This window comes from Artibeus jamaicensis, unplaced genomic scaffold, assembly GCF_021234435.1.
Source record: "Artibeus jamaicensis isolate MK-2021 breed Jamaican fruit bat unplaced genomic scaffold, CSHL_Jam_final contig_519, whole genome shotgun sequence".
NCBI lineage: Eukaryota > Metazoa > Chordata > Mammalia > Chiroptera > Phyllostomidae > Artibeus > Artibeus jamaicensis.
Genome location: NW_026521871.1, coordinates 2,710,261 through 2,735,772, shown reverse-complemented (window position 1 = coordinate 2,735,772; position 25,512 = coordinate 2,710,261). Strand labels below are relative to the sequence as shown.

Sequence of the window (25,512 nt, the reverse complement as noted above, 5' to 3'; positions counted from 1 at the left end):
AACTGGCCAGGTGAGGAATCTCTGTCTACAGTTCTGTGAGTTAAGAGCAGGCTCACCTTCCATACAAATATCTAAGAAGTCACTGAGATCTACCTATTCATTCCGTTTCCATCCTGTTTTCCTCCCTCCCTCTCATATTTCTTTTTTAATTTAACAAATATGTATTGAGTATTTACTATGATCCAGAGTTGACCTGGTGCTTAGTAACAAAGAGATAAACAGAAAAAACAGGATCCCTCCCTTCATGGTCCCCAAAGAGGACAAAGTATAGGTTCACAAATAAAAAGAATAACTTCAGTCAGGCAATAGAAAAATAAACAAAATAAATTAAAGCAATGAATGATGAGGGGTTGGACATGCCCTTTATATTAGTTGGTCAAGGGAGGCCTCTCAGAAATGGTCACATTTGAACTGAGACCTGAATGAAAAGATGAAGCTAACCATGGACAATACTGAAGCAGGTTCAAAGGCCCTGGGAACAGGAGAAAACTGTACTCTAGGAAGAGAAAATGTCAAGTGGGTATGATAACAAACAGCTGGGCAAGATCCAGGTGATATGGGTCCTTGAGGGCCATGGTCAGGCATTTGAATATAGTCCTGTGTGCCAGGGAAATAATGGAAAGAATTTTATGCTGGAGAGGGACATGCTCTGCCTTAAGTTTTTAAAAGATTGCTGGTTGCTGTGTGGAAAATGAATTCTTACATGCCATGTTCCAAAAACAACTTGAGGATAATATGATTAATCTCCTGGTTGCTGACAAATTATGGGAAGCATGTTGACATTATATTTCCTGACCACAAAGGGCACTTTTTCCATTCTGAGCTGATAAATACATTAAAGAAAACTATTTGTAGTTAACCAATATGAACAATTTTTCTTGTATCTTAGACATTTTTTTCAAAAACAATTCATGTGTTAATGATAATGATAACTGAAAAATTAGAAATTTACATTTCCATAGCCACTTGACAGGGCAAGGGTTTTTTTAGTGGCTTAAAGGAGATTGCATTTTGTTCTGTATATCCTGCTCATTTCATTATAATCTGATATAATGAGATTTTGATAAGTTGAACTTCCTAGCCAGCAACTGTTCTGTTAGGTGTTCTATACTGGACATTCAATAAGGCCAGTTATTATGTGAAGAATAAAATAACAGCAAGCAGCAACAGAAAAATGACCAAATAACTGATTATAGGGTGGCTTTTTGACAGAACAATAAAGTAATAGAATAGGTCATGTTTCCAGGTCTTTGAAATCTACTTTTTGAAAGCATTTGGGTTTTAAATCAACTTTAATAATTAGAACTTGAATTTTGAACTTGGAAAGTTGTTTGCAATTCACCTAATAATAATAACTGTAATTGCCAATTACATGCAATTGCAGTACTATAATAAAGGCAGTGCATTCCATTACCCTGTAAAGTAGGTGAGCCCCATTTAACCAGCTGAGGGTCTGATAAGCAAAGACTGAGGTCTCCAAAAAAAAGGATTCTGCCTTCAGACTACTACATAGATATTCTGGCTTTCCAGGCTTTAGACTCAAGACTGTAATAACCTCTTACTTGAATCTCCAGCCTGCTGGCTTGCCTTGTGCCTTTCAGACTTGCCAACACCTATAGTCACATGTCCTCAAAATATAGATCCTATGAGTTCTGTTTCTCTGAAGAACCCTGACTCCTTTACCCAGTAGTTCTGCTTCTAGAAATGTATCTGAAGAAAGTAATCATACAAATGTCCAAAGATACTTGTTCAAACCATTGCTTTAACAATGAAAAACTGGAAACAATCATATGTCCACCAGTGGACTATGTAACTATCTAGAACATTCTGTACAATATGATAATTCATATACCCTGAAGATATATTACATGAGTGTTAGAAATAACAAGGTAGATCTTCCTATAATAATAAAATATGTATTGGTCATATTATTAGATAACAAACAGCAGAGCAAAGACTCTGTTTGGTTTCTTTTTCTTAAGTTGTTAATAGTGGAGATGAAATTATAAGGAAACTAATATTTTTCCTTTTAACCATTTTTATATTGACTACATTTTTACAAATAGCATATTTTGACTGAATTAATTAATCAATTTGATCTAAATTCTAAACAAAAGGTCAGCTCAGATTTTTGCTGCCCCCTCTCATGCTACCTGTGTATGTTTTTTAATGTGCTGAATATCTTTTAGTCAACTATATTAAGTAGTTTATTCATGAAGCATTTCCTAATCAGATAAAATGGATAGATAGGCAGTTATCTGGACATTCAAACTTCAAAAAAAAAAGCTCTTGAGCTTTTCTCCCCCCACAATTCACTTCAGTAGAGTACCATAGTTCAGGGAAGACAAACAAGAGAAAAAAACAGGATTTTCCCTAAAACATACAGATAATGAGCTCATCTATTTTAATTTAAATATGTAGGGGCAATCTGAGTACCCTATAACTCAAATTCTACTTGAAGGAACTAAAATTAATAAGTCTTAGCACTGTGAGAAAGGCAATGCTTCTTTGCCACCATTGCATGGCTTCTAGAGTTTTCCTTCTCTCAGTTTGACCCCACGCCATGTCGTGGCCTCCACCGATCCATTCCTTTGTTGTCACATTGAAGTCTACTTTTTTATTTTAAAAATGCTTATCTACGTAAATACAAACTTGTGGGGGGAGGGTCAGAAGTTGGAAAAATCCTCTTTAGTATGATGTATTTTGAATCAATTGGTTAAATATCTTTCTGGCCCATGAAGATGAAAGTGACACACTAGGGGGAGGGCCAGCCATTTTCCAGGCTTATCCTGGTGTACACACATGAGGGGCTGTGTGAAAGAGTATTGTTTGTAGAAACTTTGTCTGCATTTTCCAGTGTCTAGATCAGTTCCCTCTGGTATTTATTATTATTCTCCTTTAAAAATTATCTTCTCTAATGGTAGCATAAAAAAGTAATGGAAATTCTTCATTTGGAGAAAATAAACTTTAATACATTTAGTATATAATTGCATCAGGGAGAAATTCCCCTATTGTGTTTAAGAGTAGAAATACAGTATTTTGTCTTTCACTTAGTTTGTTTATTTTTTTAAAGAAAATATTTCATCAAATATATGCTGTTGTTAAAGCCTGGTTAATGAAGCTGGTTTTGATTCAATCAAAGTTAAGTAAAAAATGTCTGGAAAAATGATTCTGACTGTTTAAACAGTGACAGTAACCTGAAAATAACAAAACTGGAGGTCACCTCTTAAATCTAGTGAATGGGAGTGCAGGTACGATGTCAATGTTCACAGACCTTCCTGGGAACAAGAAGCATCATTAGAATCTCTGAGGTGTCCCTAGAAGGATGTTTGTGAACTGGATCATTTTTCTCTTTCTACTTGCTTTGACATTGGACTGAGCCGAGTAATGATCCTTTTTGTCACAAGGCATCCCAGGGATACTGATCCTTGTCAGCATTGAGTCAGTGAGTTCTGCATCTCAGACAAACTCTCTCCATTCTCCTTCACCAGCTGAAGTCTTCCAACTTGTTTCCAATGTTAGCAACTTGCATCCAGTTACTGGAGCCTTCTCTCATTTTTCACTGGTATATTTCCCAAGCCTGCTCTTAGTCATCATCTTCCAGCCTTTTCACCCAAATGGATCCTAAACCTCTCCCCAGAGTTTGACTGTAGTATAAAAATGTCTTATGAGCTGCTGGTGGCATGAAGGAAAACCTAATTTTAATCAGTGTGTGCCTTTAGAACCAGTTTGAAATCACCTATGAGCCAAGGGAGTAATGGAACAAGTGGTCACAGTCTCCATACAGTCATTACATATATGTTTACTGTCCTGTTGAAAAATGCCTGAAAGTGGCAAGTGAGCTGGATACAAGATAATCATCAGAAAAGCCAGTAATGGTGTAAGAAGTCAATGAAAATGTGACTAGTAATCAAATACATAAATAATAGACTCTAGAAATTAATTGATTACAAAATAAGGATCTAAGACTTGAGCCACTGAAAGAAGCTATTGACAAGAATGCTGTATCTCACAGTACGCTTGTGCAGTGTCAGATGTCAGTGAGAGAGGGGACTTGCTTTGAAGCCCTGTGTGGACGGTGCTTCCTCCCAAAGATGATGCTTGTATATTTCTCTACAGAAGCCTACGAATGAACCTCATTACCTGATATATGAGCTCTGGGAGAAGAGTAGTATGTGGGGTAGCCACCTTCTGACCAGTTATAGCAAAACATTTCAAAAAAGTAATGTGGATTTCTTGGAAATTCCAGAATTCCTGTCTCTATGCTAGCTCCGTGTGGTGGATTCTGACTAACAGCTTGATATTCCTAGACATTTTCTATATGGTTCCAAGTGCAAAAGAAGTGTTCTTATCTAAAATGTGAATTAGAAATTCTCTGTAGTTATTGGTCTACTCTCTACTTCTGTTTAATGAATTTAGTCTAAAATGTGTGTTCTTCTAGAAAGTCTTTATAACCTTACCATTCATATAAATTTTTCAATTTTCAAAGTTTACTATTAGTCTCAATATTTGCTGCTGTTTTGCTACATTGTAACCTAGAACCTTTTAGTCACAAAATCCTAGTATGTAAAAAAGTATGCACATAAAGAAACAAAATTGTAGAAATGAAGTTGTTATAATGAAGAAAAAGTATTTAAAGCAGGGAAAGTTTTTCATGTGAAAGGTTAAAAGTAAGAACTATGGAGTCAGATAGACTCTCTTACAAAGCTATTAATTCAACAAGTCATTTAACTGCTCAGTTCTCACTTTCCTTATCCCTAAAAAAGGGATAATACTGCTAATTTGATCAAGTTTAAAAATCTAAGTAAGATAATTTGTGAAAGGACTTGGCATGGCACCTGGCCTACAATGTACTCAATAAACACCAGTTGGGGATTGCCATACAGTAGAAGTGAAATCACTATCATTATCCTAAATAGCATCACCAAATGCCATGCTTCAGGTACAGCAAGAAAACAAGGGGAAATGATAGACAAGGGAAGCTTGTCCTTTTTGACCTCCTAGACAATCTCTATTTCTATTTCTCACAACCCATTTCCTTATTGTCTTAGTTTCTCTGATGACTGGAACATGGACTCAGTAAATCCCTCTCGAATGAAGGATTTAACCATAATAGAAAATTCATCCCTAAGCAGTGTTGAGCTCCATTGGTTGAGCATAGTTCTGCAAAGTAAAAGGTCTCGTTTTGATTCCTAGTCAGGGCACATGCCTGGGCTGTGATCCTGGTCCCCAGCTAGGGCATGTGAGAGAGGCAAAAGGCAACTGATCAATGCTTCTCTCATCCATTGATGTTTCCCTCCCTCTCTTTCTTCCTCCCTTCCCCTCTTTATAAAAATTAAAAAGAAGCATTCAGTGGTCTGAAAAAATTAGAAATGGGATTTGGGTCATAAGTAAAAATCATACATCTGGGTATCAGAAAGACTGGGTTCTAAGTTTGCCTCTTCTCTGTGCCAGCTGGGTGTTTTTTATGATTATTTCAAGATTACTGAGCTCCAGCTTCCTCATCTGTAAAATGGGGAAGGTTGGGAAAAAATATAGTGTCTGAAAATGTTTATAAAATTCCAGGATTTTGTAGTGATTTGTATATGTTGTGAATCATAGGCTGAGGAAGTCAGTGTGTGTGTAAATGAACAAATAAACACAATTATTATACATACACATATGGCTAGCAAAAGAAAAGGCAATCTGAAACCTGACAAATGCCAATATTTCATATAGGGAAGAGAAAGAAAAATAGAGCAAGAGAATTAAAGTCTCTATCAACTGATAAGAAGGATTAAACAGGGGCTGTAAAAAATAATCAAATAAAGAGAAATGTGCTCAGCACCCCAATCTGCCCTCTGATCTTCCATTGGCCACTTGAACTCTGGCTCTCAGAGATTCAGTGACAGCAACTTGCTTCCCAACACCCTGAATGCTCCTCACCAGGATCAACCCCTTGGGACATATTCTCATTGTCTTGCACTGAGCCTCCCCTATATGTATTGTTAGTCCTGTTTTTTCCACATCTGGTGAAAGTTATTGTCAATAATTTCAAGTCTTATTACCAGATGCCTACAATGGTACAGTACTAGTTGAAGATGAATTTCTGCTTTTTTTTTCTGAGTATCTCACTTTCCATAAAGAACTATAGACACTTTGATGATCACAATTTTAGTACATGCTGCAGTTGCATTCATTGCCTTCCTCTCCCATCTGAGGCAATGTCAGACTAACCCAGAATAAAATTTGGGAATTTAGGGAGCTTTTAAGAACTTCCTACTGGTTGGTCTACAGGGGTTGAAACCTGTCATTGCTGGGTACCTTGCACAATGTCCAATGCACATACTCCAAGGTGGAAGCAGAATAAATGTTGGTCTAGAATCCTAATTAGTATAACCTATCAACCTATCCTTAAATTAGATGGTATGGGAAAGCTGGCTTAATCATTTTTATACACACATTCAGCTGGAAATGCAAGGATACTATAATTTTTGAAACAGAGAGGCAGAAATGTGCAGTAGTTACTAGTATAGGCTCCTCCTAATCTGCTTGCATTCAAGACTCATCTCTGCACTTCATTACCCACATGACCTCAGGCAGGTTCACTGCCCACACCAAACCTCAGTTTCCTCATCTGTATAATGATGATAGTAATACCAACCTAAGAAAGCTGTTATGAGCATTAAGTGAGAAAGAGTCAATAAAGAACCTAGCATAGTGCCTGGAGGTTGAAAAATGAGGGTCCTTGTTCTCATAAATATTTTTATGACTAAAAACACTAACTTGTTTAATATTTTTCTAGGCCCTACAAACAGAACTAAGAACTGTGGGGTGCAAAGTAGTTCCTTTACTTTTAATGAAGCCACAGTGAGATGTTAAATGTACTGTATTTAAGCATCAGTTAAAAAAAAAAACTGTAACATGGAGGCTTTTTGTTGATCGACATAATGCAATAAAGTCCAATGACTTTCAATTACCCCTTGACTGATCCAGGCCAGCCAAGAAGGGAATTATGCATTTGAATCAACAAATTGGATTTGGTATCTTTTGCAGGCTCAGCAATTACTCCCTAACTAGTTTCTCACAAGATCAGAGGTGGCCCTGTTGACTTCTAGATTCTGTCAACTGCCATGCTCTGTCTGTACAGAAGAGTTTTTTCCTTGTTTAGGCTCTAAATGAACGATATTTTCTTCCAAAGTTTTTACAGCTGCTAAACACATACTGGCTAAAAAATCTTTCCCTCCAAAATAAGACATATGTATTTATCCATATGTATGAAACTCTTACTTAAAGAAATCTTTCTGTTAAATATATATTTATATATTTAGTAATATATACTTTCATACAGCATTCAAAATGTTCAGTGATATGAATTACTATGCTTGGACTATTTTAAGCTGACATGTTCTTCTTTTATAAATAAGCTCTCCTTCCTTCCACACAATAGGCACTAGCTTAGAGCTTCACTCCCATTTCCTTTCTTTCTCCCAATTTCAACCCAATGTGACTAAATAACAAGCTATAGGTCATTGTTATTAAATACAGCATATTTATTTGTGACTTTTTTTGCCTTGTACTTATAAAGCACAATTAACATTTACTATAAATCAACTGTTAGTTAGTAATGGGGAAAATGTTGATATTCAGCTGATTGCATAGAAAAAAAAACTGTTATTTTATTCTCTCCCTCTGTGATGCCCCCACACACACATGTGACTGCAGACCCAGTCCATGCATGTTGGCTGAGGGAGCTGGCATGTTGATGGCATGGCTGATTTTAAAGTGAGTCCTAGCTGCTGGAAAGTGAGTGGGTATGTCACTAAATGTCCTGTGTCAGGTGATACTGCTCGACCTGCTATTTTTGTTTTATATGTTGTTTATTATAAGGAAGTCTTTCCAGTGTTTGTCTTAAGAAAGACTCAAATCTATAATCTGGCCCACAGGACCTTGCAGTGAGGACTTCTGGCTATTTCTCCATCTGATCCTGCACCAGCCCCTTTTCCTGTGATATTCCAGTTTCCCATACCATAGTTAACCTCCTCCCTGTGCTCTGCAACTTGCCTATGCATGATCTCGGTACATTCTATTCCCTACCTATTTATTAACAGAGTTATTGAAATGTAATTCACATAACACATAATTTATTTGTTTAAAATATAGAATTCTCATAAGTATCTTTGTGAAGTTGTGCATCTATCAACAAAATCAATTTGAGGACATTCTTATTACCCCGAAAGCAACCCATAACACTTAGCCATCATCCCCAATTCTCCCATCGTCCTGAGTCCCCTGGCATAATCTATATTGATTGTCTCCATAAATTTGCCTATTCTGAACATTTTATATGCATGTAATCTTAAAAGGGTCCTTTGTGTATGGCTTCTTTCACTTACGGCTTTCAAGGTTCATTCATGCTATTGCATGAAATAATCCCATCTTATGGATATACTACATTTGATTTACCCATTTATCAGTTAATAAACATCAGAATTGTTTTCACTTTAGGGCTGCCATGAACATTCTTGTGCAGGTTTTTGTGCAGAAAATGTTATTTTTCTTAGGTAAATATCTAGGAGAGAAATTCCTGGACCATATGATAACTCTATATTTAACTATTTAAAAAAAAACTTCCATACTGTGTTCCAATGTGGCTGTACCATTTTCATTTCTACCTGCTGAAATTTTTGAAAATTTCTATTTTCCAATTCAAATACATTATTTCAATCTTATCTTGTTATACCAATCCAACCTCACTAACAGCTGTTATTCCAATTTTATAATCATTTTTAATGCAGCCATCCTAGCGGATATAAAATCATATTTAACTGTGCTTTTCACCCCCAACATCTGGATAACTTCTGCTCATTTTTCAAGCTGCAGCTTTAAAATCACTTCCATAGGAAGTTTTGTCTTGACCATCCTACCCCTAGACTAGCCAAGAGCTCAACTCAGAAAAATCTTTCTTTACCCTCTAAACCTGAAGTTCAACAAGGCCATGGACCATCCCATCTCATCTTTGTTTTCCACTCTATCCCCAGCATCCAGTTATTGTGTGAAATGCAGACCTACTTGTTAAAAATTTGTTGGATGAATGACATATTATAAAATAATGAGGAAAAATGGTGTACATTATCTTAAAATCACCTGTATCAGAATAATTGGCATGATTATTTTTTAAATCAGTTTTATTTTCAGCTTTGCCACATACTAAACTATTGAGAAATATTTTAATGGCTCTGGTAAAGGGAGAAAATGGGTTTATTGTGCAATAAAACCATGATGATGCTTCTATTTTTCTGATTTTTTCCTGAAGGTATCCACCTATCTGTTTGATAGAAAGAGGAAGAGGCTCAATGATCAAGCAAAATCAAGTGGACTGTACAAAAAGTTCTCTTTCGAGTCAAGCAGTAAATAAAAAAGGACAGGTTTATGAGACATAAAGAACTGAGGGGGACTGAATTTTTCTGCTTTGTCAGTCAACTAGGCTATACCCACTCAATATTCCAATTCAGTGGGTCTGAGACAAGGCCCTAAAATGTGTATTTTCAACAAAGTCCCTTATGCTCCTAAAGCTAGTAGTCCATAAAATTCACTTTGAAAAAAAAAACAGTCATTCTAGTTAATATTCTCATTATTTAACAGAAATAACTTAATACAGAGATTAAAAAATCAAGCTCTGGCATCTGACTCAAATTTCAATTTCTGGACCAATTTATTAGCCCTGTAGCTTAGGACAAGTAATTTAATCTTTCTAAGCCTGTTTCTTTATCTGTAAGGTGAGAGAGGACAATAAAGTACCTATGTTATACAGTTGCCATGAAAATTAAATTAAATAGCACACAAAAAACACAATATCTGGCACGTATGTTATTTGCCACTATTGTTAGTATTTTATTATTATATATTTTATAACGTATAAGAGAATGTGCACAACAAAGCTTTTTTTAAGGGCTTAAGTTTTGCTTAGTAAGAAAAATTCCTTCGAAGTGTAAGTTAAGAATTTAACAGGCTCATCAATGGCTTTATTATCATTGCTACTTTTGTAGGTAATATTACAAGTGGTACATACTTTACTGACATTGCTAAACCTTGCTTATGTCTATTTAGGAGTGCCTCCCTTAACTTCAAGTAATAATGAGTTCATTTCTGAAGAAGCAGAATTGGGGCTTCTTCATTGAATTATAGTTTACCATCTAGTTCACACATGACCTAATGTACCAATTATAGCACATCTTCCTCAGGTATCATTTATGAAGCAAGAAGTATTGCCTCCCCCCAAATCTTATTTTTCTCTGTTAAGTAATATATTGAGCCTGATGTCTAAAACCGATGCTCTAAAAGTTCGGTAAAATCAGGATCTATCATTTATTTATCTTACAGAACCAAGAATGATCATTCACTTATCTAACTCCTAATTAGTGAGTGTCCAATGAGCGTCAAGAATTTGAATATACAGAGAAGAAAATTAATATCCCCATGATCCTGGAGGCGGCAGTAGGACAGAAAAAAAATGAGTAGTTAAATATGTTACCAAGACAGCGTTGCTGGTGATGAGTGCTAAGACTGACATTTAACAGGGTGTTATGATAGAAATGTCTAAGGGAAAGGAGCTATTTTAGGATAATGGACAGGAAAAGACAATCCCAGAAGAAGGCATTTGAGCTCACACCTGAATGCCAAGAACTATTCAGCCATAGGAAATATCAGGGTGCAGCAAGATTTAGGAAAAGAGAACAGTCAGGGAAAAGACCTTAAGCCAGGACCATGTTGAAAGACCAAGTGGGTCACATTTAGGAGTTAGATTTTGAGTCCAAGTTAATATGGGTAGGCCCTGAAGAATTAAGCAGGAGGATGTCATGCTCTAATTCATCATAATGTCAGATGCCCCTCCCCTTCCCACTTCCCCTCTCTCTCCAGTGACAGTAAGTGTGAAACCCAATGGCATGATGTTTAACTGCAATATTTCCTTCTATGTTTGCAGTTATAATTGCTGTCATTTCATTAATGAACTTGTCTCACAGACATGCCATAAAACTCCCTAATCACTTCCCACTTCGCATTAGAGAACATGTAGACATGGCATCCAGGTTTCTCTCCATAGCATTTACAGAGTGTCTCAAATCTGGCACTTTAGGTTGCATCAGGTGACATTTGAGGTGCCTACCTGTGAGGGAAAGGAACGGGAGAAGCTGGCACTGATCGGCGACTCCTCATCTTCAGCAGAGTTCTTCGTCACCGTTGCTGTCTTTGCCTTCCTGTACTCCTTGGCCGCCACTGTCGTTTACATTTTCTTCCAGAACAAGTATCGGGAAAACAACCGAGGTCCACTCATTGTAAGTAGTTTGCTCTTTGCAATAACTTTTTTTTCTGTCCCCTTTAGTTTCTTTTTCCAGTGCTTGAAGGGCTTCAGAGTTACCCAAGCCCTCAGGAAGGGTATTTTAAAAGCAATCACATTCATTTCCAACCAAATCTTTTGGATGTAAAACTAAAAGATGATGTCTGTCATTCCTTTTGTGCCTTTGTGTTGGAAAAGTATCATAAGATGTGCAAAAACTCCTCTGAAATAAATGATTGGAAATCTCATGAGATCAAAGGAAGAGTAGTGAGGCTTGTTGCAAATTTATTTATAATTCCAGCATTATGGAGGTAGTAAACCAGTTGTCTCACTTCTGCTTATTTAAATTGCATATTACTTTAATATACAACAGACTGGACATAGAGTTAGTTCAATTGAAAACAATGTTCTTCATCTCTGAATCTCTGTCTCACTGTTTCTCCCTCACTCTTTCCCAACCACCAACCACCCCCAATTTCCTAGTTGCTTTTTCCTTATGCAGTGGTTCAAGAACTCACATGGGTGAAATCAATAGAGTCCAGCATGTGCAAACAGGGACACATGGGCACTTAAGGGGACACAACAACTCTCAGAGGGGTATATGACTATGGATAATTTTTAGAAAATAAAATTTAAATTTCCCAACCTTCACATGTATACTAACCTAAAATTTACCTTACTGCTAATAACCTACATCTTTCTGTCTTCTTTCTTAATTACCTAAAGGGAGGTAATTAATTATCTAAAGGGAGGTAATTACCTCCCTTTCTTTTTTATCCCAAATATTACTACATAGTACATTGCTAGAGTGCAAAACCTTTGTGGCACTAAAGAAAGGACCATTTGAAATATCAGGGTTGGTGTTGACAAAAGTGAGTGATTCTAATGCCTGGGTAATGCACTATTTTGCATATAAGTAGGTTTCCACTTTTTTTCTTTCAATCTACTTGTCAGCTGATAGATCATTGAAATAATTATTGGTGATCCAAGGCATAAAACTCAGCTAGAATTTAAATAAATCAATGACATTGCCATAACAAAATTTCAGCCATTCTCATCTCTTCATTTATGTGAACAAGCACTCTCAACACATTTATAAAATGGGAATAGAATTTATGCTGAATCATGCCCCATTCTAGATATAAATAATATTCATCCTCCCAAATATAAACTAATTGACATAAAATCAGCCCCATACATTTCTAATAGAAATTTAACTTATTGTATTTTATTTTATTATTGTTCAAGTACGGTTGTCTCCATTTTCCTCCCACTGCTTCCCCTTGCCCCACCCATCCCCACCTCCCATCTTTGATCCTATCCCCCTTGACTTTGTACATATGTCCTTTACACATGTTCCTTGATGACCCTTCCCCTTGTGGATAAAAAACTATCATACATTTACACAATGGAATACTATGCAGCAGAAAGAAAGAAGGAGCTCCTACCCTTTGTTACAGCATGGATGGGTCTGGAGAGCATTATGCTGAGTGAAATAAACCTGGTGGTGAAAGACAAATACCCTATGACCTCACCTATAAGGAACCTAATCAACAAAACAAAAACTGTAACTTTAAAAAATTTTGAAATTATTTATTAAAATTTATAATACATTTATGTTGTCTTGGACAATAGTGCATTCATTATATTTGTAATAATGTCCAACATAAATAAAAGAAAATGTTGATATTTAAAGCATTAGGGCCACTGGTAAATAAAAAGTCTTATAAATTTATATACATATATTTGTTGCAAAGAAATATTGATAAAATATTGATTGATACAACGCCTTCCCATACAAAAAATATTATATGAAGCAATAACTGTATAAGAGAAGTGTAATAAAAATATAAGTTCAAAGAGAACAAAAGGAACATGTAAAGTTTCCAATTGTTAAAGAGAAATTTATTTACTAATTTTCAATATATGATAGAGAACAACAAATAATTATTCCATTCAACTAATTTTTAAATGAATGCAAAGTGTATATTTTTATTTTTATTTATTAAAATTTTTTATTTTATTGACTTTTTTGAGAGAGAGAGAGGAAGGGAAGGGCAAGAGAGAGAGAAACATTGATTTGTTGTTCAACTTATTTATGCACTCATTGGTTAATTCTAGTTTGTGCCCTGGGCTCAAACCAGAACCTTGGCATATCAGTACAACTCTCTAACCAGCTGAGCAAACTGGCCAGGGTGCAATGAGTATGTTTTAAATATTAATAGTTATCATATGGCAGAAATTATATTCTTTGCAATTTAGACTGTCAAAACAAATTTATATGTCAGCTTTATACAAGTAGGAACACAGTTATGAAGATTTCTTTTAGGTAGTATGTGAGTAAAAGTGTTTTGTAGATCTCAGATTTAATCTATGTATTATAGAAAACTTATTCTTAAAATAAAAACATTTGAAGGATAAATAGGAGAAATCTCTATTTGTAAACTTTGTGATAAAGTTTGAAGGGACTGTAAAAAATCAGATTTGCAGCTTTTTAATATATTATTCTGGAAAAGGAAGAGTGATCAGGACTTAAACCTTTAGACAGGGGTCTTTTAAAATTTTTTCCTCTTAAGATGGGGCCAATAAATATTCTAAAATTTTATTTAAAATATTTTTAAATATTCTAAATATGGTTTTAAAATACTTTTAATAGAGTCACCTTTCTTGGGCTCATTCTTCCTGTGCTGTGCAGATGGACACACAAAATCGATTGATATATAGAGAAACAGATAGATATATAGATACCATAAAGCCACCATGCTTGCATCCACTTCTGGAGACTTGTAGACACTCTCACAAAATTCTAAAGTTTTCTAGAGAGTAGAAGTTGGCTCAGTTAATTTGCCTATTAAGTAGGAAAAGATCTACTTTGTTATATAAAACTACATTCTACTTGTATGAAATAATCTTGTGAAGGCATGCTACTTCATCTCTGCATAGTCTTCTTCATCCTTAAGCAGGATAAAATAAAATCCTGAATTTTGTACTATATTGGGTAGACTTTGTTTTAATTCTAGTCATAGGAAAAGACAGTCTCCTCAGGGAAATTTAGCAGATAAAAGTAAATTTAAAAATGAACCTAGACTTCCAGCCAAGATGGAGGCACAGGTAGACACACTGTGCCTCACACAACCAAAATAAGGACAATAAAAATTTAGAAACAAACAAAAAACACAACCAGTACTGACAGAAAATTGAATTGTATGGAAGTCCAACAACCAAGGAGTTAAAATAGACACATTAATCCAGACTGATAGGAGGAGCAGAGTCAGGTGGCTGGTGGAGAGGGGTTACAGCAAAAAAGAAGCAGTGGCTGGTGGACCCCGTGCATGCAGGTGGTGACTGGTAGACCCCAAGCTCAGGGTGGCAGTGGAAGAACCCAATGAGATGGCAGATTGTGGACTGGCATGGTGCACAAGGCAGCTTACGAAACAGGCTGTCCCACATTCACACACAAATAAACCCGGCAAAACTGGGGAGTGAGACAGAACGCACAACCCAGGGCTCCAGTGCAGGGAAATATAGCCTCAAAACACTGATTCAAAACACCTGTGGGGGTTGAGGCGCTAGGAGAGACTCCCAGCCTCACAGGAGAGTACATTGGGGAGATCCATAGGGTCCTAGAATGTACACAAACCCACCCACATGGAAATTAGCACCAGAAGGGCCTAGTTTACTTGGGGGAAGCAGTGAAAGGGACTGAAATCCAGCAAAGACCGGGGCAAGCACCCTTGTTCCCTTTCTGACCCCTCCCCCACAAACAGCAGCACGAAGTAGAAATCTAAGTTGCCCCGCCCTGGTGAATACCTAAGGCCCCACCCCTTAATATGTAACAGGCACATCAACACAAAAAAATGGCCCAAAGAAAAAACAGATCAAATCTCCAGAACAAATACAACTAAGCAACAAAGAGAGAGCCAACCTATCAAATGCACATTTCAAAGCACTGGTGACCAGGATGCTCACAGAACTGATTGAATTTGGTCACAAATTAGATGAAAAAATGAAGGCTACACTAAGTGAAATGAAGGAAAACATACAGGAAACCAATACTGATGGGAAGGAATCTGGGACTCAAATCAATTGAGTGGACCAGAAGGAAGAAAGAAACAACCAAACAGAAAAGAATGAAGCATTCAAAAAAATTAGGAGAGGCTTAGGAACCTCCAGGACATCTTTAAATGTTCCAACATCCAAATTATAGGGGCACCAGAAGTAGAAGAGGAAGAGCAACAAGTGGAAAACTTATTTGAACAAATAATGAAGGAAAACTTCCCCCAATCTGGCAAAGAAAATAGACTTCCAGGAATTTCGGGAAGCTCAGAGAGTCCCAAAGAAGTTGGACCCAAGAAGGAACACACCAAGGCACATCATCATTACATTAGCCAAGATTAAAATGAAGGAGAGAATCCTAGAAGCATCAAGAGATAAGGAGACAGTTACCTACCAAGGAGTTCCCATCAGACTGTCAGCTGATTTCTCAAAAGAGACCTCACAGGCAAGAAGGGGCTGGAAAGAAGTATTCCAGGTCATGAAAGGCAAGGACCTACATCCAAGATTACTCTACCCAGCAAAGCTTTCATTTAGAATGGAAGGGCAGAGCTTCTCAGATAAGGTCAAGGTAAAGGAGTTCATCACCACCAAGCCCTTATTATATGAAATGTTAAAAGGACTTATCTGAAAAAAGAAGATAAAAAACATGTACGGTAAAAAGACAAAAAACTCACAATTATTAACAACCATACCTAAAACAAAAACAAACTAAGCAAACAGCTAGAACAGGAACAGAACCACAGAAATGGAGATCACATGGAGGGTTAGCAACAGGGGAGTGGGAGGGGAGAAAGTGGGAGAAGGTACAGAGAATAAGAAGCATAGATGGTAGGTAGAAAATAGACAGGGGGAGGGTAAAAATAGTATGGGAAGTGTAGAAGCTAAAGAACTTATAAGTATGACACATGGACATGAACTAGAGGAGAGGAATGTGGGTGGGAGAGGGTGTGCAGGGTGGAGGGGAGTGAAGGGGGGAAAACAGGACAACTATAATAGCATAATCAATAAAATATATTTAAAAAAATGAACCTGAATCCTAAGAGTCACAGAGGCAGAATGAATGTGGAGGACCAGTGATGTCACTGCAGCTGCAGAAGGTGAGCCTTATCCATTCTAATCCCACTGGGACAAGGTGGTGATTGGAGGAACAAGGGTGGGCTTTTATATCCACTTTTAATTATGAGTTAGTAGGTTAAAACAAATCCACAGTGTGAGCAAGATTGGTAAAAGGTGGTTCATCCATAAGGATACTCTTAAAAACTAGAAAAGCATTCATTCATATTTTGACAATATGAACCAATCCTGTCTATGCACGAAATGGCTACTGATCATTACTTGGGTGTTTCTGTTCTTGTTATCTATTTCTTTTTGTTGTTGCTTTGCTTTTAACAAAACAGCCATTTTTTCTTTATTCTGTAATTCTGAATTCCCTAGGTCAAATAAACTTAGTCTGAAACAACAAACTTACCATATGATGCTAACATGAACTAATACAAACAGTTTAAAGAAGTCAGGTAGCCTTATAAGCTAAAAATTAATTCCTTACCTGGCTCTACATGACATTACAGACCATGCACATATAAGATCAATATGTAAGAAAGTGATGAGTATATTCATAGTGTTAATAGAACAACAATAATATCAACTGGTTTTGATTGAGTTTCTACTGTGTCGAGCTGATTTAATACAACAACTGTAGCTTATAATATTATTTGCATTTATGGATGAGGAAAGAGAAGCTCAGAGATGTTATACAACTCTCCTAGGTCACATCCATCGCTAATAGTTAGAGGGTAAAGAGTTAGAATCCAGGTATGCCAAATCCAGGGCCCAAATTCATAACCACCATGAAAAGTGATCCAAAATCCTGGTAGGTAATGTGCTCTGAAGTTAGCAGGGTAAGGATGGATGAGACAAACTGGTTTGTATACATGGACTACTCCTGTACTCTCTAACTATGGATATAGAGAAACCAAGCCCTATAACCCCTAGAGTCTTCTTCACATTGTATGATTATAGGGGTATTTTTTCTTGCCTACAAAATCCATGTGGAACTATGGATGATGCTAGGATAACTGGAATTTCCTGCTTGTGTTAAAATTTACTGTGTTGCACAGGAGAGACATCCATGATTTAAAAAAACAACAAGCTTTAGAAATGTCCAGAATCAATATGTACTATAAGTCAGAAATTACAAGGGCTGATTTCCTACACATTTGCAAGCAGATATAAGCAATTACAGACAGACTGGGGCCAAGCTTAGTAATGGCTATTTTCTAAAATTTATTTTCTACTGAATATGCTTAACAAGATGGAATATATTTAAGTAAAAATCTAAATGTCATTGGAAATAACTTAATGTTACTGAGGCTGAAGGACATAATAGAAAATCAGGCCAAATGTATCAGCCAGTCACTGTACATACTGCAGTAAGTGCCTTTTGTACCGATGAGTACATGTCAGTTCTCAGGAAGAAGAAAGGCCACCTGAATAGTGTATGATTGTGGAATTAAAATGTCATATCTCATTACATAATTTTGTCATGTTCCTTAGAGTACAGTTTTAGAGCCAATATCTTTCTTAGATTTCTGTGAGAGGATGTTCTGAGCCATTTTCAGATCTCATGTCAAAGTAGGTTTATTTTTTATATTCATATAAAAGGTTTTAAAAAAATATCTTATAGGGCAGACAGAATGCTCTAACAATGAGTATATAATAAACATCATCCCACATTTGGGTGAATCCTTGTCACGACAGTTTTGGTTTAAAGTAACTACAGTTAAGAAGACTCCATATTCACCTTAAGATACTGTGGAGAAGGAAGGAGCTGTATTGTTCAAATTTTGCTTTTTCCCATAAAGGAGACAGGCTGACCTAAGGCATTTTATGGGTGAGAAGTGTTTATCCTTGCAGGTATGCAGTGTATGGTGGCTCACATTTGCTTCATGCCCCATGCATTCCGAATCTATTCATCTTTCCTGTCTAGCCTCAAAATCCTGAGAGAGCAGGAAACCCACCAGAATCAGTCCCAGATTCCTTTAACTTGTTTTTATGGGTCACAGGTATTAGGAAATGAGACACTGGGAGATGAGAAAGCCTGCCTGTGGTCAGAGAACAAGTGAGCTGCAGAGCATGATGAGCTCACACTCTCAGGCTAATGATCTCAAAGGCAGTGGCTAAATTCTGAGTCCTGGATTTTAATCCCCCTGTATGACTTCCTATTTCACAGTTGGAAGCCTTTTTTCTTCATCTGTAGAAGGACGTTAATAATAATATAGAACTTCACAGGGTTGCCAAAAGCAAAGGAAGAGTTAATGCCTGTAAAGCACTTTGCACAGGGAAAGGCACAGGAAGTGATAAATTAATGGAATTTAATTGTAAAGGTACTGTTGTCATTAATCTTAATTATCCTCCTGCCCATTACTGGGTAATATCTTAGCCCATGGAGGGAAAGTGCAGCCACCCTCCTTTAACTGAGTGTATGCCTCACAATTCTACTACCCTCCAATCCGTCCACCCCATGCACCTCCTCACTCATGTTTTCCAAGGATACAGCTTGACTCAAAACTACTTCAGAGATCGCAGTTATTAAATTGAGCATCTAATTACCTTTCTATTCTTGGAGCTCCACTCTGTTAGATCATTGGAAGGTGGATTTTTAACTCCCCAAACAAAACGAGGCTCCTCATTTTCAAATACAGGCTAAGACCATCACTAAGGGAGGAAATAAGAGGCAGGCACACAGAATGTTTGTGCTCAAAGAATCAAATTCTAATTTCTAACTATCAACTTCATCTTTACTTGGCTGAGATCAAAGAAGGAAATCAGATTTTTCAGTTTGAGCTTTTTGTAAAATGCTGAAGAAATTTCCCCTTTCCACTCTCCTTTCCTCTCCCTCCCTCCTCTTCTTTCCCTTATCTCTCTCTATCACTTCCTCTCTCTCTCATCATGTCAGTTTTACTTCATGTCTAAGTGTAGACATGTCCAAGTGTAGATTTTTCCACAGGTCAAGCAATATGTAAATATTGATGATTTAACAATTATGACTCTGCTACATATGACCTGCTAGACGTATGTAGATGGGCTCTGATAATCTAGAGGAGGAAATGTACCACGCTAGAAACCAGGGTACCCCCTCCCCAAGTTCCAGTTGGTATATTGATACTAAAGACAATATCAGAGAATCTGAGGATTGGCAAGGAGAGAAGCAGAGGAAATTGGGTTTGAGGTTCTGCTCCAGGTACAGTGTATCTGATGCTAAGAATAATTACATCATTTGAAACCCCAAAAGTATATATCTTGTTAGTCATAGGCATGCATGTCTGTCAGAATCTGACACTTGGCTTGTGATGTTGTGCATGTGTGCATCTACCTCCTCACTCTTTGATACAAAAATTGTTGATGTTACAAAAGGATATGGACCTAACCTTAAATAAATTTTTAATCTAAACTACTACACATTTTTGGATCAATAAATGCACTTTTTCTAGAATTGGCACCACAAGTAAAGGCAAATATACTAATCCATTTAAAATGTTCCCAGCCCATCATCTACATGTATTTTTTAATCACTTTACATGGGTTGAACTGGAGAATATTATGCTAAATAAAATAAGCCACCTACATGTGTTACCAGATTTTACATCCTCAGCCTTTTCCAGCTTCTTTATGATTAGCAGATTCTTAATTACAATTTAAATGAAGGTTAATTCCCACCCCATTTGGTACCGTGTTTCTCTAAATAACTAGTTAAACAGAGAGATGTGCTGTAGTGAGTACAACAACTTTAATCAAGGTAGTGAACTGCTTATGGGATTAGTGACCCAGTGTTCTTCTCATCCTGTGTTGGAGCTGTGGGTCACAGGGCAAGCAGAGAGTTTCCCTCTCAACTCCATTTGTCTTTGTCAGATTTCTCTCATTCTAGGGAACTCATCATTCAGTCAGAAAAAAATCAGGACCTAGTGGACACTTGGCAAAGCTCCAAATGTGTCTTTCCCGTGTATTTCTTTGCTCATTTTAAGCACCATGAAATGTGAAATGTGCCTACTCCATGGCCCAGCACACCTAGGAAAAATCATGCTCCTTTTCTGACATACATCAGTGGTTCTCAACTGGTGGTGGTCACACTTGGCAGGCAATGTCTGGAGACATTTTTGATTGTCACTACTGGGCAAATATTGCTGGCTTCTAATGGATAGAGGCCAGGGGTATGGCTAATCCTTCCACTGTGCACAGGAACACATACAACAAAGAATTATCCAGCCCAAAATGTCAACAGTGCTGAGGATGAGAAACTGTGATTTATACCAACAACCAGTGGTTATTGAGTACCTACTGTATGCCAGGCACTGCACAGCATTACATGCCTCTTTAAATCCTTAAGCTAACATTTTGAATTTGGTGTTTTTATTATTTTTATTTTTTTTTAAAGAAGGGAAGGGAAGGAGAAAGAGAAGGAGAGAAACATTGATGTGAAACACTGATCGGTTTCTTTTCATAGGCATCCTAACTGGGGACCCAGCCCACAACCCAGGCACGTGCCCTGACTTGGAATCAAACCATGACCTTTTGCTTTGTGGGATGATGTCCAATTAACTGAGCTATGCTGGTCAGGGCTGAATTTGGTGTTTAATTCTCATTCATGAGATGAAGTAAATGAGGCTGAAAACATTTAAGTTACTTGCCCCAGAGGCAATTCAGGTCTATCTGACCTCACCTCAGAAATTGCTTCATTTGTTTTCCTGAATTCTTCCACTTATGGGGAACTCTCCACATCTCATTGTGTTTATTTCTTTTGGTCTATGTATCTCACATCTGGGTCTTGACTACCCACCCTCATTTTCTCCATCTCCTTTGTTCTCTCTACCCCCAACACATGTACAGACACACACAATCAAAACCTCTCAGCTTTCTAGCCTTGTTCCCAAGCTCTGCCTTCTGATCTAGTTGACATACTGGGGAGGAAAATGGTGCCAACACAAATTTTTTAACCAGTTTTAGATATCACACCTAAAACAACTCTGGTATTTTCCCAGAAGACTCTGAGAACTTCTATACTGCTCCTGACTCCATCTTCAATTATGAAATGTGAGCCAATGTGAATATTGCCAAGCAATTCAGGAAAGTAGTTTAAACTCAGGGCTATAAGTCATTTCAGCAAGACTCCTAAAATGGTATCAAGTTAGGAAGGAAAGGGGCAAAGATATTTCCTTATTTAATTAATAGCTAGCTATATTTTTTAAAATTTTGTCTTATATTGTTTTTTATAATACCCTGAGACATTATTAGTTCTTATTTTTTTGCTTTCCAATCAGACAGGTTTATGTGGCACTTCCTTTTCAATCAAAGACAAAGCTCTTCCTCATATTCAAGAGGAATGACCATGGCTACCTAGGTTGCACTGGGCCCAGGCCCTGTGCTAGACACCAAGAAAACATAGCAGCACCTTGGATCATGTGGCTCAGTGGGCTGAGTGTGACCTGCTCACCAAAGAGTCACTGGTTCACTTCCCAGTCATGGCACATGCCTGGGTTGCAGGTCATGTCCCCTAGTAGGGGGTGCAATAGAGGCAACCACATAATGTTTCTCTCCCTCTCTTTCCTCCTGCTTTCCTCTCTCTCTAAAAATAAGTAAATAAAATCTTTAAAAATAGAACACATAACAAAATAAGACCTGTCTCCTAGCCTCATGAGAGCTGCTTTATTCCTAATACCTGTGGGGAGAGGGGAGCAAAATCTGTCATGGACAGAAAGTAGAGACCAGTGGTTAAGGGTTCAGGCTCTGTATCCAGACCATTAGGGTCCAAATCTGAATACCACCATATATTACCTGTGTGACATCAGACAGGTTATAGAACCATTCTATGCATCCATTTCTGAGTGGTCTTGCCTCTGAAATAGAGATAACAATGGTTACTAACATAAATTTATGGTCATATTAAATGAGTTTTTGTACCTAAAGCAGTTAGAACTACACTGGGTACACAGCAGGTACTCATTTATTTGAGCCATTATTTTAATCAGCCTGATATTATTATCTACCTGGGGTCCATACTGTGCTTCTTTAATGTATCTGGTATTTATTAATCTCAATGAACTGATTGACTGAAAAACAAGTGGATAAGTACAAACTCCATTGACTTTGCATCTTCAGAAATGCTTTGGAAGGCTTGTTGCATGGTTAACATCAAACACCTTTTCTTATTATTTTTTAATCTTTGAGTCTCAAACTCAGCATAAGCTGCTGTCATCACACACAAATGCAATCAGCCCCACAATGTCTCTCCACACTGTCCCTCATCAATCAATTCTCTCCCCTAAGCACCCCTGCCCCCATTCTGGCACTCGGATTTCATACTTTAGGGAAAGAGGGGACTGAACACAGATTCATTAAATTAACCAGGCTACAGAGAACAGGAACTTCAGTCCCTTATCAACTGTCAAATCTGAAAATAGCAGACGAGTGTGAAGAGTACAATTGTGTAACAGGAAGAAACTGGAGAATATGATTGTTCAGAGGCATCCAACTGAGAAACTAGTTCAGACTTTCCTCCTCCTCCTATCAAGTTTTGAAAGCGGTGAGATATTCCCCACCCCACCCCTCTCCCATAATGGCAAAAGTACTCTTACTGTTTGCTGAGTTTATGTCTTTGATTCAAGAACAAGTAGACACTCACACATGCAGCTCTGGATTCACTGGGGCCCTCAGCAGTTTGAGGATGTCTTGCTCTAAGAACCATCATACGTTAAACTTTCAAATAGTTAGCACAAAATTCAGAGCTTGGATTTTTTGCAGCCCTCTTAGCCTTTTTTGCCAGCTGGGCAATCCCATTTCCATTGCTTATTAGCAGGACCCAAACAAATCACAGCTATGGAGCCAGACAAGAAAGTGCTTCAAAATTTGCCCTGGTACATGGAAATAGTGACTCTAGTAAAACCTTCTTGGATTCCTTGTGAAGGACATGTTTTTTGGAAATACCTGAGAGTTTGGCCAAGATACAATCTCACCTTCCCTCAACCACCTGCCTTTTGGGACAGGCAACTTTGAATCTGCCTCCATGTTCTGAAATGTCTAAGAAACATCTAATTGATTCATACACTGTCTCAAGAAATAAATAGCTAAGCTTGAATTGCTATGGGTTCTATTTGAGGCCTTCACTGGCAAATTGACTAGCCATACCTACGGGCAGAAAAGTATGCAGATATAGACAACCTAGAAAAAAATAAAGTAGAAAAATAACTCAGGAAAGTTGCAGTTGATGGTAGGTGAAAGAGGGCTTAAATGTCATTGTTTTAACTGTCATTTACTCTTGAGCACTTTAGACAGGCCAGAGATTAAATAAGAGAAGTAATTTTGTTTAATTCTCCAAACACCTTTAAGGCAGGTATTCTGTGCCCATTTTACAGACATTGAATCAGATCTACAAAGATTGAGTAACTTGTTCAGTGACCCCCCAGAGACTTGTTCTTCCCTACCATGCTGGGCCACCACCTCATTTTTACCTGGAAGGAGGAAAATGAAAATCCAAGAGTGTCCACTCTGGAGCTTATAGTCAAGTTAATAACACAAGACAAAGACATAACAGGGTACAAAAGCACAAAAGAAGTATGTTTGTTATTACCAGTAATAGAGACATCATGTAGGAATCAACAGGAAAGAGCCTATGTTACTGGCTCGCATGGTCAAAGAAAGTTTATGGAGTCCATGAGACTTAACAAAAAATAGAAACTAGCTGGATGGAAAGGAGAGATTTTTGACTGAGGGAATTTCTTAAACAAGAATGGGGGTGGTGGGATAATATAATAGCAGACACTTTTCCTGCCTGCTGGCTTCCTTCTTTAGAATAGCTAGCCCTCTCCCTCTTACATAGTCCTGCTGTACTGTTAATGCCCTGGGATTTATCTGTGGAGTAAAGTTTTTCTTTTTCTGGAATTGTTAGCCTAGGAAGATGTGAGTCTGGTTGGTGGCCACATTGCACATGATGTGTAAGTCCCTAGATAATAAAGCTGAGCAGAAATAAACAGTTCCTAGATATGAAGAAGAAAAAAACTGGACAGAGACTAAAAAAATCAGATAAAAACAAGCACCTGGATTTGAACATACCTGAAGTCACACACTCTAGACTTTCTAGTTACATGAGCTACTGAATTTCTCTTTGCACTTGCTTTTTTGATTGGGCTTTCTAATCAAATGAAATGATCTTCATCTGTACATACTTTCTTACCTCCTCTTTAAAAAAAGTTATAAGAACCAATATATCAAAATGTAATTATTGAGATTAAATAACAAATCTGTAGTATCATTGTTAGGTGCTAAGCCAAAGTAGATTCTTAATAACAGTTTATTTATTTATTCATAAGACCACAAAAGAATAAGGTAGAATGACTCTGGTAAGTACTTTAATATTTATTATTATTTAACACTAATTTTATTTTTCCATTTGTAATGGCTGCATAATATTACATTATAGTGAGATAACAGACTATTTAGTCAATCTCTTGTTGTTGGACTTTGAATTTTCATGGCTTTGAATTTTTCTCTCATAAAAAATGTTATGGTCAGTCTTGTACTTCAGTCTTGACACATTTTAAATAATTTTGGGGGGATAAAAACCCAGAAATTGTTTGTCTTCCTGATTTTTAAAGCAGAAGTTTTTGTTTTTAAATCTATATAAAATATATCCTTAACTGATAACTTGTAATCTGAGTGAAAAATTTGGATTCCAACTTTAGACTCTAATCTAGACCCTGCAATCTTGTGCTATTAAAAAAGAGATCTCCCAAAAAAAGATCTATAAAGAATTTGCTTCCCCAAGTAGAAAAAATAATTTTTCAAAAAGCAGGCTGCCACTGAAACATTTGTTTGAAACTTTATATACTAAAAGGACATCAAAAATTTAATGAAGCTCTGTTTAAGTATGCGGAACCTCAGGCTTTAATCACCAGTGAGAAATCCCCAAGATGGGCATTGATCTGTGTGGCAGTGAAAGCTTAGCCCCAGTGCTGGGCTCCCCATACCCCTATATTTGGCAGTGTCTTTTCTCACTAAGACTCAGTAAGTATTGAAGTGTAAGAACATTAACTGATGCTCTGACCACAAACAGAAGAAAACAAAGGTACAGAAATTTCATGTGATGATTT

General features: G+C 37.1%; 1 protein-coding gene across 2 annotated transcripts in view; it reads left to right on the top strand.

The window, feature by feature from the left end:
• Positions 1 to 25,512, top strand: part of SYNPR (synaptoporin) — a 364,805-nt gene that overhangs the window by 297,227 nt on the left and 42,066 nt on the right. For both annotated transcript variants that reach the window (XM_037136098.2, XM_037136099.2), the window contains one exon: positions 11,117 to 11,315. In XM_037136098.2, the coding sequence (XP_036991993.2) occupies positions 11,117 to 11,315 (199 nt within the window). The remainder of the gene's footprint in view (positions 1 to 11,116; positions 11,316 to 25,512) is intronic.